At 29.2% G+C, this 20057-nt stretch overlaps 3 protein-coding genes across 3 annotated transcripts; 2 read left to right on the top strand and 1 right to left on the bottom strand.

Moving 5' to 3' along the window:
• Positions 1-318: 318 nt before the first annotated feature.
• On the bottom strand, positions 319-3820 carry LOC107621184 (uncharacterized). Its single transcript, XM_088486905.1, has 2 exons — positions 3185-3820; positions 319-3100 (listed from the first exon to the last, which is right to left on the bottom strand). The coding sequence occupies exons 1-2, from the start codon at positions 3782-3784 to the stop codon at positions 557-559; spliced, it is 3144 nt and encodes a 1047-aa protein (XP_088343031.1). The 5' UTR covers positions 3785-3820; the 3' UTR covers positions 319-556.
• Positions 3821-14598: 10778 nt separating this feature from the next.
• Positions 14599-18015, top strand: LOC107624356 (B3 domain-containing transcription factor VRN1). The gene is made up of 6 exons (XM_016326856.3): positions 14599-14758; positions 15664-16261; positions 16378-16529; positions 16635-16884; positions 17318-17439; positions 17584-18015. Exons 1-6 carry the CDS (start codon positions 14654-14656, stop codon positions 17827-17829), a joined length of 1473 nt encoding a protein of 490 aa, XP_016182342.1. The 5' UTR covers positions 14599-14653; the 3' UTR covers positions 17830-18015.
• A 403-nt stretch (positions 18016-18418) lies between these two features.
• On the top strand, positions 18419-19989 carry LOC148582065 (uncharacterized). Its single transcript, XM_088486899.1, has 2 exons — positions 18419-18582; positions 18729-19989. Exons 1-2 carry the CDS (start codon positions 18517-18519, stop codon positions 19725-19727), a joined length of 1065 nt encoding a protein of 354 aa, XP_088343025.1. The 5' UTR covers positions 18419-18516; the 3' UTR covers positions 19728-19989.
• Positions 19990-20057: the final 68 nt, after the last annotated feature.

Raw genomic sequence — 20057 nt, 5'->3', positions numbered from 1 at the left:
AATTGATTTTTTTTAATATTATTATTTTTTTTTACATGATATATAAGACCTTTTCGTCACATATGCATTGCACAAGCTTAAGGAATTACTAGTCTTATTAGATTAGATCATTAGGTGTGTGTTCCCTTGCACATTATTTGTTATAGAATGAATGCTAACAAAACTGAATCAATAGACTCTGCCCTCTGTAACCAGGAAGTATATTGAACCAGAAATGAAGTGTATAGTTACATAACAGTTGTGGTATGGTTACTGCTGCATTGAATCAAGGTTCAGAGAAAATTACATCAAAAGGAATTTAAGAAAACTGGTGCATCAAAAGAGGTGAATTGCAGAAGCGAGCTATTAACTCAACTTCAATTTAGAGCTTTGTTAGATATGTTGTTCTGTTTTATGCAGAGATTCTTCAGGAGATTAAACATCAAATGACAATCTCTATTACAAATTCATGCATACACATACATTCATAAATGCATCAACCATCATTTACTTTCCTTAATTTATTTCCACTTTTGATTCGTCAAAATAAAATAAAAACACACATATGAATACATGATCAAACAACAACACGGCTTCTCATCATCATCCACTTCTTCAATTTTGCCATTCTTATTGCAGTTGTGACATAGATCGTGTCGGCTAAATCTTCCACCCATCTGAAGTAAACATGCCTCCAAGTTTTCTTGAACCACAAAGTCCCAATAACTCCCCAAAACCCAGTTGCAAAGCCAATTGCAATCACAAAGTAGAACAACCACTTTTCCAACTTATCTAAGTTGCTGTCTTCATCTTCAAATTCGCTGCTCCCATGATCTTCAGGTAAATAACCACATTTGTTGGGTAGAGGAGATCCACAAAGATATGGGTTGCCAGCAAAACTCGATGAATCATAAGTTGAAAACTGGTTATCTGTAGGAATTGGGCCAGAGAAGTCGTTGTGTGACAAGTTTAAATGACTTAGTGATGTTAAAGCTGACATGCTGCTTGGAATTGTGCCTGAGAGTTGGTTACTTGAAACATCAAAGGATTCAAGTGATCTCATATTCCCTATCATGTTAGGGATCTTTCCGATCAAATGATTGTTTGATAGATTCAAGCTATGCAATCCATTAAGCAATGTTATTCCTTTTGGAATTGAGCCAACCAAATTATTCTCGGACAAGTCCATCATGACTACAAGTATCAAGATTTTTGTATAGTGAAATTCTCTTCCTTTCATGACTTCTATGACATCCTCAGTTTTCCAACCTTCTGCTATTGGACTCTCAGCAACAAGCGAAGGAGGAGACAAAGCAGGAGCCTCAAGATTCATTCCTCGAAGATTGCCTATGCACCAAGGTATTGGACCATTTAAATTGTTGCGAGAAAGGTCCAAGATTTTAATGGATGATAGTTCACATATCTGCAAAGGAATGCTACCACTTAACCTGTTTTGCCGCAATCTTAGAATTTGTAGCGAAGAAAATGTGTTAGCACTCCATGATGGGATGGTGCCAGAAAGTTGATTCTCTCCGAGATCCATAATCAACAACTGTGACAAATTTCTCATAGATGCTAGAAACTCTCCATGAAGGCTGTTATTGTTCAAATGCAACCAAAAGAGAGAGGAAAGATTCCCAAATGAGCTTGGAACAGCCCCTGAGAGTTTGTTGGATGACAAATTTATTTCTTCCCATAATTTGTTATCTTTCCAACAATTGGGGATTTTACCAGATAGTCTGTTCTTTGAAAGATCAAGGATTCTCAAATGATCAACTTGGCACAGTGATTTTGGAATTGAACCATTTATGAGGTTATTTCCAAGAATCAAGGACCACAAATTGGGCATTATATGACCAATATGTTCAGGAAGTGAGCCGCTGATTTGATTATATGAGAGATTCAAATACGACATTTTTGAGATAATAAAAGGATGACTTTCTTCCACTGTGATGGTTCCATACAAATTGTTTGAAGACAGATCCAGGTTGAATAGATTCACAAGTTTTTGAAAATCAATACATATTCTCCCATCTAGTTTATTCCTTGAAAGATCAAGCCAACTAAGATTTACAAGTTGGTTAAGACTTGTAGGTATGATTCCTTTTAAATAATTATTTGACAAATCAAGAGAGGTTAGATTTATAAGTTGACCAAGACTCGAAGGAATGGATCCCGTTAGATAATTATTGGAGACATCAAAATATTGTAAATTTACAAGTTGCTCAAGATTTTGAGTAATGGTTCCATTAAATGAATTATTTGAAAGATCGACTACCTGTAAATTTACAAGCTGTCCCATGAAATCAGGAAGCTCCCCTTCTAACTTGTTGTTGGATAGATATAAAATTTTCAATTTCAGTAATTTTCCAAAAGAAGAGGGAATGGGACCATAGAAAAAATTATCTTGGAGATCAAGATTGCCTAGATTTTCAAGTTGTCCTAACCAAGATGGTAAATGATCATTAAATTCATTTTCACTCAAGTCAAGATTCTCCAAATCATGTCTAATGCAGGTAGACAAATCACTGTTTCCAATGAATTCTTTTCGGAGTTTGTTTCCTCCTATATTTAATGTTTTCAGGTGACACATATTTTTCAAAATGGATGAAATGGAACATTCCATAGATGTTAATTTATTAATTGAAAGATTGAGGTTGACAAGTTTCTTTAACTCAATAAACCAAGATGGAACTGAAGTAAAAGAATTACGAGAAAGCTCAAGGAACTCAATGCTAGTTATATTTTGTAAAGCAACGGGAATTGTACCTTGGAAGTTATTAGATGAAAGAAAAAGATGCTTGAGTTTCTCAAACTTGTGAAACCAGGATGGAAGAGAGTCAAAACTGTTCTTAGAAAGATCCAAAAATTCAATGGAAGTTGCATTTTGGAAAGCATTTGGAATTGGGCCATGAAGCCCACACCCTGAAAGATCAAGATACTCAAGTTTCTTAAAGTTGCCAAACCAAGATGAAACTGAAGTAAGATTGTTCCAACCAAGATCAAGATGCACAAGAGATGTCATGTTTTGTAAAGCATCCAAATTAGACACACTAAGTCTATTGTAGGCAAGACTTAGGAAGTGAAGTTTAGGAGCACTGATGGTGAGATTAATATTAACCTGAGCGAGGAACAAGAAGCAACTTTGTCAAGTCCATGAATTATTAACCATCCAACTATCCAAGTAATAAGTTTGGACAAATACCTGAAACTCATTGTAAATAAAAGAGCCCATCATGTTGAGGTGCTCCAGCAATGGCAGTTGAGAAATCCAATTGATGTTACTGTCTCGTGAAAATTCATTGTCACTCAGATCAAGAAAGTGGAGGTTGGTGAGATTTCCAAGATTGCTGGGTATTCTCCCGCCAAAACCAGCTCCAGAGATGGACAAATACCTGAGGCGTTGCATAGAACCAATGAACATGGGTATGGGACTCGGATAGAAATAAATTCCAGTCAAGTCCAAATGAGTCAAGTATTCCAGTGCCAGCAGCGATGAATTAACATTCCCACCTTCTAAATATTGATCGTAAGGAGTGGTGAGATCAAGCATGACAACATGACCAGTAACATTATCACAACCGATCCCTTTCCATCGGCAGCAGTCATCACCATGCCATGAGGAAAGCATGTTAAATGGATCAGTCAGGGATGCTTTGAACTTCACAAGAGCTTGCCTCTCTCTTTCAAGACACGGAGAGTGGAGGAGAGTACTTGAATTTGCACAAATGCCTGCAATTTCAGCCATCACCATCACAAGTACCAATACTGCGCATGCAGCAACATTTTGATATCCAATTCCCATTTTCAGTGGAATATAAATAGATATTATTGATGATATTTAATTTGTGAATGGCTTTCACTCCACTCACTCAACCACATTATATATACATAATCATGATAATGGAACAATCAATCAAACCAACCTTTACGTTCCAAGAGTCTTGAGTATGTGTGGTAAAGTTTTAGTCTCCAATGCTTATCTTAAAAGTCTTTGAGCGATTCTCTCTCAGTTTCTAATTATTCCAGGAGTACCAAATACGCATGGAAAAAATTGTATCAATTTGGTCTAATTCTTTGTTATATCCTTGTCACTCATTAAATTTATATGTTGATGTTTATGGCATGATATGCATTTTTTCCTTCCTTTATAAACACGGCAAAACAAAGCATGTAGCAATCAGATATGGATTCCATGCCACTCTCCATTAATATATGAAAATTCATAAATATTAGCTCCACATTATTTTTATTAGAACCCAAATATTGTTTGGAAAATTGAAAATAATCAACTATAATGTAACCACTATCAAATATAAAAGAGAAAGATAAATCCTTTTTTAATTAAAAGAGTGAAGTAGTTAGTGTCTTATTTTGACTATTTCTATACTCTTAGCTTACAAATTAAAACATTTTACTAGATTTTAGATTTTAAATATTTTTTTACACTTGTCTTACTTTTCTCACTTTTTAATTAATAAGTATTTTAAATATACACATTTAATTTAAGACTATAAACATATTATAAGTTCTATGTATTTGTAAGAATATAGTTTATTTAAAAGCGTAAGATAACTTTTTTATTTTATGAATTAATTTTTGTTATTAAGTTAAATACACTCATTTTAAATCATTTATTTGATTCAAGATAGTTGTACTACCCAGCAATTGTCCAAGTATGATAAAGAATGTGAAATGATCAAATAACAATTAATTGATTTCTCAATTTTAAACTAACTTGTTTTTAGTTTTAAATAAACCATAAATCAAGATAATTTTTCTATCTTGATAAAAAGTTGACATAGAACGTTATTTGACATTATGTCATGCCATTGCCCATTAGACAAGCTAACTTGTAGAAAATATGGTTTTAATCAATTTGCTAATTTTATCATTAATTAAAAATTATTAGATCAATTAATTTAATTGTTATCTTTATTAGCAACTAATTTGGAAAAAAATTATTCTATTAAATTTTAATCTTTTTATTAAAATGTAAATTCATTATATAATTATTTACATGCATAAAGCTGAGGACTTATTAATTTAGTATCCTTTTTTCCATTAATAGCTTAATTTTGCAACTTACATAATCTTATTGTTTTGCTACCCATAATAAGTTGAATATCAATATAGCTCAGGTATTTTGTGAACTATATAGTATTGTTAATGATATGCTTGGTTTGATCATATAAATTGTAAAATAATTATTTAAGTTTTTTATTTGCAAATATAAATGAAAGAATTTGTCTAAATGAAAGAGATATATAATGATGTGAGTTTTGTAATTCTTAACTAATAAAATTACAAACCAACAATATACGATAATAATCAATTTATATTCCAACAAAGCAGTTAAAAAAAAATAACTTATATTCTTGTAGTTTCTACTATCTAATTTAGGGTGTAATTTAGTTTTCAATTCCAATTTAATTTTTTATTTTTCTTTTTGGTTATACACAACACACCCCACTTCTATTATTACTCTATTAGCATGGTTCTATATTTTTTCTATGAGGATTTTTGGTGCACTTTTAAGTGAGACAAATAAAATTGTCATCTAACCATGCTTCGGCTGTAATTTCAATTCAATTTGATTTTAATTTTTTTAATATTCTAATGTGAATACCAAATTTTGTCCGATCCAACATAATATTTTTTTTTTAAAAAAAAAGAGTAGTTGATAATTTAGTTTGCACTTATTATTCTGTGTGAAAAAAAAATCAGTTCTATCGATACAAAAAGAAAAAAAACGAAAAAATCAGAAGAAAAATAGAACAAGTCTGGCCAATATAGCCCAATATTTCTCAAGATTTTTTATGGGACTTCAACACAATTATAAGTGGAACATGTTATAAAAAAGTAAAATAAAATAGAAAACACAACACATAAAACAATAAACAAAATAGAATAAAAGTTAAATCACGAATTTATAATGTACTTATACATTCTCTATCTTATATCCATTTTTTTTTTAAGTATAATATCTACATTTTATTAGTCTCAGATTATTTACTCACTTAAATATATTTATTATATTTTTTATTTTTTAAATTCATCAACACATTCACAAAAAATAAGAGAATTTTTAATAATTTAATACATTTTCATTCATATGAAATTTGTAATATTTTACGAATTTAGTAAAAATTTTGACTAATTAAATTCTTTATTTAAATTTGTTTTAAATTCTTTAACTCATCAACTTAAAACTTTCAATTCATAATTCTTCATTCTTCATAAATATTGTGTTGTCTTAACTAAAAAAATAACTTATATTCTTGTATTTTCTATTACCTAATTTAGGGTGCAACTTGATTTCCAATTCTAATTCAATTTGATTTCAAATTTTTTTTTAATTTTCTAGTGTGAATACCGAATTTTGTCCTACCCAACATAATATTTAAAAAAAAAAAAGATAATAGTTTTTTTTTTTTGTTAGCTCACTAGTCCGCTTAAGCAAGTGTCGGGGGTTCGAATCCCGCCTTGTGCATGCAGCAACCCATTGGCCAGCGACAAACCCTTAAATGGAGCTCAATACCGCGATGGATTAGTCCTTGACTTGCCGGGTTGGGGGATACCGTGGGAAACCAAAAAAAAAAAAAAAGTATAAAACCCTTCTACTATCATTATCAATAATGTGCCTTAACTCAGGTGGGGGAAGGTCAATGAAGTGAAATCCTGAAAAAGCTTTTAGGCTGTTCTTAGCAAGCCAATCTACACTTCTATTGACTTCTCTATAAACATGTTTTATATTCAACTTCCAATCTCTCTTCACGATCTGACCGATGCTTCTGACCAGAGCCTCCGGATGATTCTGGATTTCTTCCTTCTTCTGCAGAGTTTGCAGCTCTGGAATCTGTCTCCAGAATAGCTTTTTTGAATCCTAGGTCCCACACAATTTTAAGTCCCTGGAACACGTCTCAAAATTCTACTTTAAATGCTGAACATGTTCTAATGTTCATCATGTATCCTTCTAGCCATCTTTCTTGATGATTTCGAATAATGCCTCCACAGCCAGCCCTCCAAAGTGGTTACACAGACAGCGCCGTCCATATTAATCTTTATTTAGGATTCAAGGAGAGGAGACCAGCCTATTAGAATCTCCCTTTTTCTTACGTTTTAGATGAGATTTTCTTTTTTAAAAGCTTTTATCCAACCTTTTGGATATAATTTATGATGATGTATTCTATTTTAGGTGGCCTTTTAAAAGGGGTGCAAAAAGAGAGAGTAGTTAATAATTTAGTTTGCACCTATTATTATGTGTGAAAAAAAGTTCAGTTCCATCAATAAAAAAATCAAAAGCAGAAGAAAAACAGAAGAAAAAGTCTAAGCCAATATAGCCCCTATTTCTTAAGACCAAAAACGAAGGCTCAAAATTTTCTATTGGACTTTAACAAAATTAAGTAGTACAACACAAGAAAAATAATAAAATATGACAGTAAGAGAAGAAAAAGACCGTCAATAATAAAACTATCCACTGAACGAAAGCATAAAGCATTAACCCCCGGCCCACTTCTTAACCTGTCAAAAGATTCCAAATAAATAAAGAAATAAGCTAAAAGATATGAGAGTACAATTATGTCAAAAGTCTTCCATGTTCTACAAATTTTGAAGAAGCATCACATATAAAGAGGAGGGCCAAAAATTAGAAAACACATAAAAGAAAAGGAACTTAAGAAGCGAATTTTTTTGAAAAGTGATAGTTGGAGAAGCCTATTGAATATCAAAGTTAATACAAAAAAAATAAGTTGGAGAAGAAAAGTGATAGTTCAAAAACTGAAGTAAAATAGACATATTCAATATTAGGTATATTTTAAATTTTTGAAAACAATTTTTTGTCTTTTTTATTTTTTTTCTCATTTTATCATGTAATATTCATAAAAAAAATCGTCAGTTCACCCATAAAATAAGGATTTAGCTAATATGTGATGTAAGGATATATGATAAGTTTACCACTAGTGGAAAGTTTTAAATATTTTTATAATGACTATAAAATAAATACATTAAAAATTTAAATGAAAAAAAGACAAATAGATCATTGACTTTTTGATCTGCGAATATTTAAATTCTCGAGAATTTGAAAATACTTTTTAAGTTCTTAACTTTTTTAAAACTTTGACATATTGATTCCTGATGTTCACTTAGGTTTGTAGATCCAACAGAAAAATTAAATGTAACTCCCGTTGTACCGACCTGTTGGTACGAATGTACACGTGAAAAGTTTTTAAAATGGGACAAATTAAACCTATAAATCAATGTATCTAGATTTTGAAAAAGTCAATAACTTAAATGTATTTTTAAATCCGTAAAGATTTAAATATCTGCGGATCGAAAAGTCAGATATCGATTTATCAATTTTTCTTAAGTTTTTTATATTTTTAATAAAAAAATTTTTGTTTTGTAATCTTAACATGTACCTTTAAAATATATAATAAATAGACTCTTAAAAAAAATTATAATGTTCTTGCTTCTTATCAATAAAAATTACCTTTAATATCTTTTTCCTTTGCTAATATTTAAATAGAATAAGTTCAAACCTAAATATATATATTTGAATTGTGTTGCAAGTATTTATGAGTGAATAAGGCATAAAATAATAAAAATCAAGAAAATAAATGTATGTGAAATAAGAAAAATGAAAGAGAGTATTGTATCAACTATCAACAGAGAAGTAAAGATAATAAATATATTTATGGAATGTAAAAGAAAGAGTATAATGTCTGCAGTTACACAAACAAATTTGAAATTAAAAGATTGTTGGCATTCTCTTCATAGTGTGTTACGTGTAGTTTAGTATTGTACAACAATTAGGGGTGACTATAGATAGGATTCGGTAGAATTTAAAGCTAATTCTAATATTATTTGTATGTTGAGAATATTTTAATTTTAATTTATTCTTTTTTAAACTGCAGATATATATTCAATTTTATCTGCAAATTTAAAAAAATGTAATATTATTATAAAATTTGGTAATAATTTAAAATATAACTAATTTTTATTTAAAAACTATTAATTTATTAATTAATAATTAAATATTTTTTATATTTAATAAAAAAATTTAATTCAACATTTACTTGAAAAAAGATAAGATGTAATTGTCATCCCTAACAACAATACAGGTGCCATAATAAACTAGTGCATGTAGACCACGTACCTGTTTATTTTATTTTATTTTATTTTATTTTTTTTGAAATTATCGATCAATTATTTTTCTGGTTTACTTGTTCTAAAGCATGTATATCTTTCTTTTTAATTTTTTAGTTAATTTTTCAGATTTCCATCATCAATATTATTTTTTACATTTATTTTACTTTTCTCACTTTTTAATTAATAAGTATAAGTATTTTAAATATACACATCTAATTTAAGATTATAAACATATTATAAGTTCTATATATTTACAAGAATATAGTTTATTTAAAAGCGGAAGATAACTTTTTTATTTTATGAATTAATTTTTGTTATTAATTTAAATACACTCAATTTTAATCATTTATTTGATTCAAGATAGTTGCACTATCCAGCAATTGTCCAAGTATGATAAAGAACGTGAAATAATCAAATAACAATTAATTGATTTCTCAATTTTAAACTAACTTATTTTCAGTTTTAATTAAACCATAAATCAAGATATGAAGATAATTTCTCTATCTTAATAAAAAAGTTCACCTAGAACGTTATTTGACATTATGTCATGCCATTAATTAGGCAAGCTAACTTGTAGGTATGGTTTTAATCAATTTGCCAATTTTATCATTAAGTAAAAATTATAAGATCAATTTAATTGTTATCCTTATTAGCAACTAATTTGAAAAAAAAAACTATGCTATTAAATTTTAATTATGTTGCAGTTTACATAAACAAATTTGAGGTTGCCATTCTCTTCATAGTTAATTAAGTCTTTCTTTTCTTTGGAGTTATCGTCAAATATTTTTCTTTTGCAGTGTTCCAAAGCATGTGTCTTACTTTTCCCAGATTCTCCAAAAACGAAGGCTCAGGACAAAACTTGCTTCCGTGACATCCAATCAACAAACATGCAAATTAAACCTGCTGCATGTATTATGATCATGATTAAGTAATACACTACAAAAGAAAAATAACAAGATATAATAGCAAGAGAAGAAGAAGAAGGTCAATATATTTTAAAAAATAGCAACTATATAATTAAGTTTGTTTTATTGAATTAGAAAGAAAAAATTGGATTTGATTTTAATAAATTGAAATATAATATTTAATATTAAATTTAAATAATAAAAACTATTTTAGAATTAAGTTTATTTAAGTGAGTTAGAAAATATAATTTTAAATTAAAATCTTCATTAAAATTAATTTATGAAATGAAACTGATACCACTTTAGAAATACAGTATTATATTAATAAAGAATTAATAAAATTTTGTTAATTGTATAATTATGTTGATAAAATAATTAAAAATAATATAAAATTTTAATTAAACTAATATTAAGTATTAAAAGAACAAAATTCATTTTTAATTTTAAATTATTATTTATGACATATAATTTCACAAATATTTTTATAAAACCTAAAATAAAATAAAATTAGAATTAATATTAGAGATACTCTCCTAATTAATTATAAACATTCAACAGGGTATATAACCAGTGCATGAAGAGTGTAGACCACTACCTATTTATTTTATATCTTTCTTTTCTTTCTCGGAATTGTCGATGAATTAATTTTCTTGTCCACTGTTATTTTGTTGTTCCAAAGCATTCATTTTTCAATTTTTGTTACTTTTCCAGATTCTCGTAATCAGTTTCATTTGTCATTTAACATATAAATTATTATTATTATTATTCTGTGTGAAAAAAATTTCAGTTCCATCGATTAAAAAAAAAAAAAAACAGAAGAAAAACAGAAAAAGTTTGGCTAATAATATAGGTCAATATTCGTTTGACAAAAACGAAGGCTCAAGACAAAAATTGCCTCTGTGACATCCAATCAACAAACATGCAAATTAAACCTGCTGCATGTATTATGACCATGATTAAATAAATGAAGAAAATGAATTAGAAAATATGGGAGTGCAATCATATCAAATGTCTTTCCTGCTCTATAAATTCTTAAAAGCATCACAAGCAAAGGAAAGGGCCAAAAATTAGAAAATACATAAAAGAAAAGGAATTTAAGAAGCGAATTTTTTTTACTACATTAAAAATATTTCTGGAGAAAATATCACAGTTAATACAAAAAAAAATTGGAGAAGAAAAGTGATAGTTCAAAAACTGAAGCAAAATAGACATATTTAATATTAGGTATATTTTAAATAGTTCAAAAACTGAAGCAAAATAGACATATTTAATATTAGGTATATTTTAAATTTCTGAACGCAATCTTTTTTTTTTTTATCACTACAATATTTTCAGGTTGAGGCAACATTTAAAAAGTGTTGTCTAAAGACTGACAAAAGGTTGTTTTTGATCTATGACAACACTTTTGAATCTAAAGCAACGTTTTTGGGCGGCGTTGCATATGCAGCCGTTGCCTTAGATCAAGGCAACACTTTTTTGTTTCAAAAGCAACGCTTTTGAGAGCAACACTTGGTAAGTGTTGCCTTTAGTTGAAAAACAACAACACTTTAAAGGTGTGTTTGAGACAACACTTTTGCAGTGTTGTCTCTTCTCTCGTATTTTGGTCACTACTAAAAAGTGTTGTCTATTTGCAATAAAATGCAACTCTTTTCCTATACAACTCTTTTTCTATACAAGTGTCCAACTTATAAGCAACACGTAAAAGAGTTGCATTTTATTGCAAATAGACAATACTTCTTAGTAGTGACCAAAATACGAGAGAAGAGACAACACTGCAAAAGTGTTGTCTCAAACACACCTTTGAAGTGTTGTTGTTATTTTTCAACCAAAGGCAACACTTACCAAGTGTTGCTCTGAAACAAAAAAGTGTTGCTTTGATCTAAGGCAACGGCTGCATATGCAACGCCGCCCAAAAACGTTGCTTTAGGTCCAAAAGTGTTGCCATAGATCAAAAGCAATTTTTTGTCAGCCTTTAAGCAACACTTTTTAAATGTTGCCTCAACCTGAAAATATTGTAGTGACCAAGGTAGAGAAAATCGAGATTTTACGTAAAATTGAAAAAATAAATTAAGTACGTAAAACGTAAAATCTTAACAAGATTTAAATCGTAAAATCGTCAGACCTAGTACAAATTTCGTAAAATCGATTAACTCTTTTAAAATCGTAATATCGGAAGATTTTAAGAGTTAAATCGAGATTCTAGCTACTATGGTAGTGACACGATATTAAAAGTGTTTGCTATACTGACTCTATGAACAAATAATTATGTGAGAACTCTCCCACATTTCACAAACTCTCAAACACTTGGTTCTGGATTGAATCGATACCAAATATAAGTATAATATCCACACTTTATTGGTCTCAGAATCACTCACTCACTTAAGTAACACTATCATTTTTCATCTATCAAACTCACCAAAACACCCACAGAAGAGAAGAGAATTTCTAACAACTCAATACATTTTCATTCATATGAAAATATGATTAAAATACATGTGTTTAAGCTTTTTTATGGGCAAAATTTTATAATAAAATAATAATTTTTATAACAACTAAGTACAATTATAATATTTCATAGTTAATAAAAACTTTGACTAGTCAAATTATTTATTTAAATTTGTTTCAAATTCTTCAAATTTAGTCATCAAATTAAAGCTTTCAATTCATGATTATTATTTTTTCATAAATATTGTGTTGTCTTGCACTAGAAAAACAATTTAAATTCTTATCGTTTCTACCACTTTCTAATTTAAGATACAACTTGATTTTCAATTCTAATTCAATTTGATTTTGAATTTTTTTAAATGTCTTATCACGTTGTAATTGTACATTTGTACTATTCTTAAAATTTTTTAAAAAGGTGTAAAAGCATAAGTATTTTATTTTATATTTAGTAAATAAAAAAAATTATGTGAGTGTATTTGCAACTTTTAAAAGTTCTGAGTACTTTTGAAAGCACTTAAAAAAAAAATTTAAAATTTATTTATATTTATTAAAATTAAAAAATCTAGTATAATCTTATATATTAATTAATATTTAAATTTAATATTATATTAATATTTATTATAATATTTTTAAATTTTAAAAACTATATTATGATAGACACTAGTTATTTCTTATGTTTATTAAAAATATTTTTAATTTATTAAATATAAATACTACCATTTTTAAAAAAATTATATTTAAAAATTAATTTTTATAAATTACTTTTAAAAGATAAAAATTTTATCAAATCAAAACCTAACTTAACTCCATTGATAATTAGTATTTACCTTTTATTCCATGTACTAACATTCATCGTGCCATTTTATTATGCCTCTATTTTGTTTCTTTGCATGTGCACCTTTTGTTTTTCTTTAGCTTGTCTAATGGCATTTCATATTATGTTTCAGAATGTTTGATAGCAAAAAGAAAAAAAAAAAAATAGAAAAAAATAGTTATAAGATAAATTTTGACTATTTTTTATATAAAAAATTTTATTCACCTTTTTTGAGAGAATTAAAATCATTCTTCTTCTTATGTGTAAAATATACATTTTCTTTTCTTATCACTTTTAAAAAATATCATTTTTAATATATTTAAAATTTTTTATGTTTACTAGCATTAATTTGGCCTATTTTTCATTGGAAATATTTTAGAAAAAAAATATTTTGATAAAAATATAATTTAATTAGTAAAAAAATAATTTAATAAAGAGTAAAATAAAATTTAGGATAAAGTATACTTTTTATCCTTGAAGTTCGACAAAAGTTTTAAAAATATCCCTAAATTTTATTTTGTTTTAATTTTATTCTAAAAGTTTTCGATTTGCATCAAATATATATTTGACGGCTAATTTTTTAAAAAATTTAAGACCAATTCAACAACAATTTCATAAGAACAACTCTTAACCCAAACAAATCAAGTATAATTTTCATGTATTATTGTTAAATTGGTTTTAAATTTTTTTTAAAATTTAGCCATTAAGAATATATTTGATGCAAATAAAAAATTTTTGGGACAAAATTAAAACAAAATAAAATTTAGGGATATTTTTGAAACTTTTGTCAAACTTCAAGAACAAAAAATATACTTTATCCTAAAATTTAATCATAAAGAATAAATTTTTTGTTAAGTAAAATATAATTTATTTTTTAAAAAAAAAATAGGTAAAATTAATGTTAGTTAACACAAAAAATTTTAAATGAATTAAAGAGGAGATCTTTTAAAGATTAGAAAAGAAAAAAATGACGAATAAAAAAATATATTATTTCAACATCTTTAAAAAGAGGTGAGATAAGTGGAATTTTCTCTTTTTTATATTGTCTCTCTAACAACACCGTTATCAACTAACGTTGTATAACTCTACAATCAATTACGAAGGAATGGTCCCTAACTTCCCTTTAAATTTATTAAACTATATTAAATATATATTAAAATTATTTATAAATATATAATATATACATATGAAAATATAAAATTTATATTAAAAATAAATTAAAAATATATAATTAATTTTAGTACTCATTTGTTATTTTTTTTTAATTTAATTGTTATCTCAAAATAAGGTTATTTAACCAGCACCGGGTGAGAGAGACTGAGCCTCAACAATAATCAAATCTATCCATCATTCGTTTGCTATGGCTTCCTCTAGCCGTCAACAAAACAAGCATTCTCCTTCTACTTCTACTGAGACCAGTTTCTTTAAGATTATTCTCAGAAAAGCTCTTCAAGATGGAAACTTTGTAAGCATTTTCTCGTCTTCTCCATGCCCTCTTTTTTCTTTTAATCTGTTTATTTTTTGAGATAGTGTTCACAAAAAGTTTCTCTCCTTATTCCTCTATATATGATTTTTCTCGTTTATAAACACTTTTTTCATAGAACAACACACATGCATGACTTCTTAGCTGCAAATATAGTAACAGTAAGCTCTTTCTTCTTGTTATCTAGATCATTTTCTATTTGTAATAATTTAGACTTAATTATAATTAATTTTGTAGCAAATGTACATAAAAAATACATAAAATGGAATGAAAACCTATAAACATATTTGTTAGGTGGTTACATTTTATGTACTCCGTATGTATTCTTACTATAAAATTAATTACAATTAAATCTACATTATTACTAATGAAAAATGATCTAGGTAACACTTTCACTAATCAAGATTATGAAATATTATAGGACATATTGCGGTGATTAGAAAAATTATCATATTCATCATCATTTTTCATTATTCATGAATTCTGATTTTGTTACTACTGATTTGGTCCCTACCAATTTTTATGTTGGACAATCCCGTCCTTAATATTTTTTTTATTTCACTCCTAATCTCTAATTATGCAAATAATGCTGCAAAATAGTCCTTCGAAATTTGAAATTATTTTTTCCTTTAAAAGAGGTGAGAGGTTAATCTTTACCTACATATAAAATTTAAGACTAATATGTTTGGACTATTTTATTGCACTATTTATAATTATTAGTGAAGGATGAATTGGAAGTTTAATGTTATTATTATATGAAGATGATAGCCGAGATATTTGACTAAACTATTTAACATAATACATGTCAACATCTTGGTGAAAGACATGCTAATGTGCGTCACCTTATTGTTATTACGGTTGCTAACATTAGGTTCATAATGTTGCAGAAGTTGACAAAAAAGTTCACTAGACAATATGGTTCTGTCTTATCAAACCCATTGTATCTTAAGCCTCCAGATGGTACTGAATGGAAAGTCTATTGGACTAATCATGATGGTGTAATTTTGTTTAAAAAGGGTTGGAAAGAGTTTGTTGCATATTACTCTCTTGATCATGGCCATTTATTATACTTTGAGTATAATATTGGAACTTCTCACATTGAAGTACGCATACATGACATGAGTTGCCACCAAATAGAGTATCCTGCCAATGATCATATCAAAGAGCAGTTGCCACGCAGGGACCAGCAGCCGGTGAAAAGGCCAAAAGAATCAAAAACTAGAGATGTGGATAGCAGTCCCAACACCCAAAACATGAGACTTAATGAGGAACAGCAGAAGAAAAGATTGAATGAACCACTGCCAGGAGGAGTCCGGGGCCAACCGGAGAAAAAAATGAGAGCACTAGTGTCTTCTGCTTCTAAAAGTAGACAGTTGGAAAATGACACACAAATTAGGGATGGTGAAAGAAGCCTCAGTTCACACGGTATTAAATCCAAAGAGAAAAACCATGAGGTGCCAGTGTCTGTCAATCAAGATTCTAATGGTACGTGTCTCATAATTGAATCATCCTTTTCTTTTGTGGATTCAACCGTTGTTACTTGTAACTGCTTTTTGTACATTATAGTGGTAGTTTCTGATTCTTTATTTCCTATGTCCAAGGCAAAAGGAATAGAAGAAGAAAAGATTCTGAATCTTCTGTTAGGCTCTGTCCTGCAAGACCTGAATCTCTGAAAGAAGCTAAGAAGTTTAAGCGGGAAAAGCCCTCTTTCATCATCAAGATAACGCAACGGTCTCAAACGAGAGCACCATGTGTAAGTATAGGTTAATACATATATCATGTGAACTTCCATGTGCTATCGTTCTTTCAAACTGTGTCTTATTTCTAACCATGATGATATAAATATGATGTGCTGCAGTACTTTTCAACTAAATTCTTCAGAAAGTATTTTGAAAATAATCCACAAAATGCAAATATAAGGTTTGGAAAGAAGTTGTTCCCTGTTAAGTTGATCTATAGGCCATCATCATGTGTTGCCTTTATCTCTGCTGGTTGGAACCTTTTTGCTCGAGCTAGTAAATTACAAGCCGGAGATGTTTGTTTGTTTAAGCTCATCAATAGAAAGGATCCGGTGTTTGATGTTCACATTTGTCGTCGACAACGCCGCGGTAAGGCAATTGTTTAGGATTCTTAAGCGGTGTTATTCTGTAAAAAATTAAGATATTAGTACAACATTGAATACATAATTAACTTTAAAAATGGAATAGAATTTAGCATTATCCTCATTAAAAAAATTATATTAAAAATTAATTGACCCCGTGTTTGATTTGGAGTACATTTTACAAATTTCTAATTCTTCCCTTCCTTGAAACATTTATAGCAGCAGAATTTCAATCTTAAGGAAACTATTGTTAGTTTTGCTAAGAATGCAGTATGAATGCAGTGACTATGTATTTGGTCCTTAATGTAACCACAATTTGTTATATAAACTAATCTTATGCTAAAATTTTTGTTGTCTCCAACCCTATAGATATACTTGTATCCAAAACTCTTCACAAGTAAAATTCATGCTAATTTTTTTACAATTCTTTTATGTATCAGAATCACTTTCCAAACCAGTGACTCGTGTGATTCAGCTCCCGAAAGAAGCTAAGGAGCTCAACTCACAAAATCCCTCTTTCATGGTCAAGATAAAAGACAGTGATCCAAGGAGATCAAGGCCTGTAAGTTTATTTCGATACATTTTATCCATGACAAAACATAATATGCCATGCAAACTTCTGGGTGCTAGTTTATACTTAGTTTCACAAATTTTTTAGTTTATAATTATTTTTGACCATGGTGATTCAAAATGGAATGTGATGCAGAACTTATCAGCTATCTTTTACAGAAAGTATTTTAAAAAGAATCAACAGGATGTAAAATTACAGTTCGAAAAGGAGTTGTGGCCTGCTACGATTATCTACAATCCGTCATCGAAAAACAGCTTTATTTCGGCTGGTTGGAGCTCTTTTGCCAGAGCAAGTAAATTAGAAGCTGGAGATGTTTGTGTTTTTGAGCTCATCAATAAAAAAGATCTGTTTGATGTTCATATCTGTAGAGCCCAGTGCTAGGCCAATGTTTTATAACTTCAGGAACTAAGAACTCTTAATTTTTAAGTAAGGTTAATTTCGTGAAGAATGTATTATCTTTTTTTTTCTGTTGAATCAAACTTGTACTGTATCCAATCCTTTCTGTTGTGGACCAGTTTTATATGTATGAACTAAGTGTTTTAATTTTATTTTTTGTTTTGCTGCCACTTCATGATTGCATTGTTATCTTCTCAAAGTAAAAGATAAGGTTGTGTTTGGTATAAGGATAAAAAAGTGAGGCAGAATTTTTCATGGATTTGATTCAAAATTGTAATTTGCCTATGAATCTATGAACGCATTAAAATAGTATATCATAAAAAAGATTGAAGATAAATAAAATATAAAATAATTATAATTAATTTTATGTCTATTATAATTCCAATATTTGTAGGATTTTTTTTTTTTTTGTTAGAATACTAATGTACAAAATTTGTGCTTTCTATTTTGAGAGAAACTTTTTTTTATTTATCAAATAAAATTTATAAAAATTGGAGAGGTTAAGAATTCTTTTAAAATAATTTTTTATTCTTTTCCAGATTTAAGAGCCTTATTGATACATTAAGGATAAAACCATTTTTAACTACCACTAGAATTTTAATCCCCTATGAAAGTATATAAGTACGTGCTTATATACTTTCATGAGAGTAGAGACCATCCACCACCACATCCATGGCTTCCTCTGTGATCCGTTTCTTCAAAATTGTTCTCAGACATAGCCTTGAAGATGGAAAGCTTGTAAGCATTTTCTTCACTTCATATCCTCTTTACTTATAATATTATTTAATGCATGCATTTCTCTTTGTGATTTTTCCCTTGTAAGGTTTTTTTTTTCATTTATGCTTATTACTAAGACTAGTTTCATACTTTCATTTGAATTGCAGATGATACCAATAACGTTCAGTATGAAATATGGTCGCGGTGTTCCAAATCCAGTGTATCTGAAGCTTCCAGATGGCACTGCATGGAAGATGGATTGGTCTGAGTCTGATGGTGCGATTCAATTTGAAAATGGTTGGAAAGAATTTGCTTCATATTACTCTTTGGATCATGGCCATTTGCTGTGGTTTGAGTACAATCAAACTTCTAACATTGAAGTACACATTTTTGACAAGACTTGCCTTGAAATAGACTATCCTTCCGTGGATCACATCAGCGATGATGATTCGATTGAGATCTTGAATGAACTGCCGCCACGAGGCTGGCCGAGGAAAACAAAGAAAGCAGCACGAAAGACACCATCTCCTTCCACAAGTAAAATGTTCACAAGTTCTGCCAACACTAAAGTAGTGAAATGCTGCCCTGAAAGAAACTATCCTTCCAAGGACCACATTGGTGATGACAACATGGTTAAGGTTGAGAATGAACCGCCGCGAAGAGGCCGAGGCCGGCCGAGGAAAACAGAGAAAGCAGCAGCAAACACAGCATCTCCTTCTACAAGCAAAATGTTCACAAGTTCTGCCAAGACTAGAGCAGTGAAACGGTGCCCTGAAACAGACTATCCTTCAAGAAGAGGCCGAGGCCGACCGAGAAAAACAGAGAAAGCTGCACCAAAGACACCATCTGCTTGTACAAGTAAAATGTTCACAAGTTCTGCCAAAACTAGGTGCCCTGAAATAGACTATCCTTCCAAGGACCACATTGATGATGCCAACATGGTTAAGGTTGAGAATGAACTGCCACGAAGAGGCCGAGGCCGGCCGAGGAAAAAATTGAAAGCAGCAGTAGAAGTATCATCTCCTTCTACAAGTAATACATTGCGGAGTTCTGTCAAAACTGGAGATGTAGAGAAGGGCCCTGATAAACAAAACTGGATGCAGTGTTGCAAAATTGAAGAAGCTAGTCAATCTGAAGAGACAGGTCTTAAGATGCCAACAATTTAAAGTGCCAGTGTTGATCCTGATAGTATGTAATTTCATGATCATTTCATCCTTTTATTTTTGTAGTTTCTAATGTATTGCTTTTGTGGCTAAAATGCATAAATCATAGTTACAAATTCACCAGATAGGTAGCGTATGCATATTGCATACCATACCAGAACGTATTGCATTTCATGTAACTATGCAATAAGTATCTTATTGTTCTTTGTCTGTGTTTAAATTTCGTTCAAATGAATAAAAATTACTGTGTTGTTTGAAGCTTGAACTTAGCTACAAGTAACTTCTATGCAAATTTTTTATGGTGTACATGTAAAGTTGTTCAAAAAGCAAAGA

This window comes from Arachis ipaensis, chromosome B10 (assembly GCF_059453495.1).
Source record: "Arachis ipaensis isolate K30076 ecotype BB chromosome B10, ASM5945349v1, whole genome shotgun sequence".
NCBI lineage: Eukaryota > Viridiplantae > Streptophyta > Magnoliopsida > Fabales > Fabaceae > Arachis > Arachis ipaensis.
Note: the sequence above shows the minus strand (reverse complement) of the source record. Positions and strands in the feature narration are given on the sequence as shown.

Excerpts from the sequence above, each read along its gene's own strand:
- LOC107624356 (XM_016326856.3), top strand. The coding sequence starts at position 14,654 with ATGGCTTCCTCTAGCCGTCAACAAAACAAGCATTCTCCTTCTACTTCT. Across the intron at positions 14,759-15,663 it reads CTCTTCAAGATGGAAACTTT|AAGTTGACAAAAAAGTTCAC; the intron begins GTAAGCATTTTC and ends ATAATGTTGCAG. Across the intron at positions 16,530-16,634 it reads CTCAAACGAGAGCACCATGT|TACTTTTCAACTAAATTCTT; the intron begins GTAAGTATAGGT and ends GATGTGCTGCAG.
- LOC148582065 (XM_088486899.1), top strand. The coding sequence starts at position 18,517 with ATGGCTTCCTCTGTGATCCGTTTCTTCAAAATTGTTCTCAGACATAGC. Across the intron at positions 18,583-18,728 it reads GCCTTGAAGATGGAAAGCTT|ATGATACCAATAACGTTCAG; the intron begins GTAAGCATTTTC and ends TTTGAATTGCAG.
- LOC107621184 (XM_088486905.1), bottom strand. The coding sequence starts at position 3,784 with ATGGGAATTGGATATCAAAATGTTGCTGCATGCGCAGTATTGGTACTT. Across the intron at positions 3,101-3,184 it reads TTATTTACAATGAGTTTCAG|GTTAATATTAATCTCACCAT; the intron begins GTATTTGTCCAA and ends TTCCTCGCTCAG.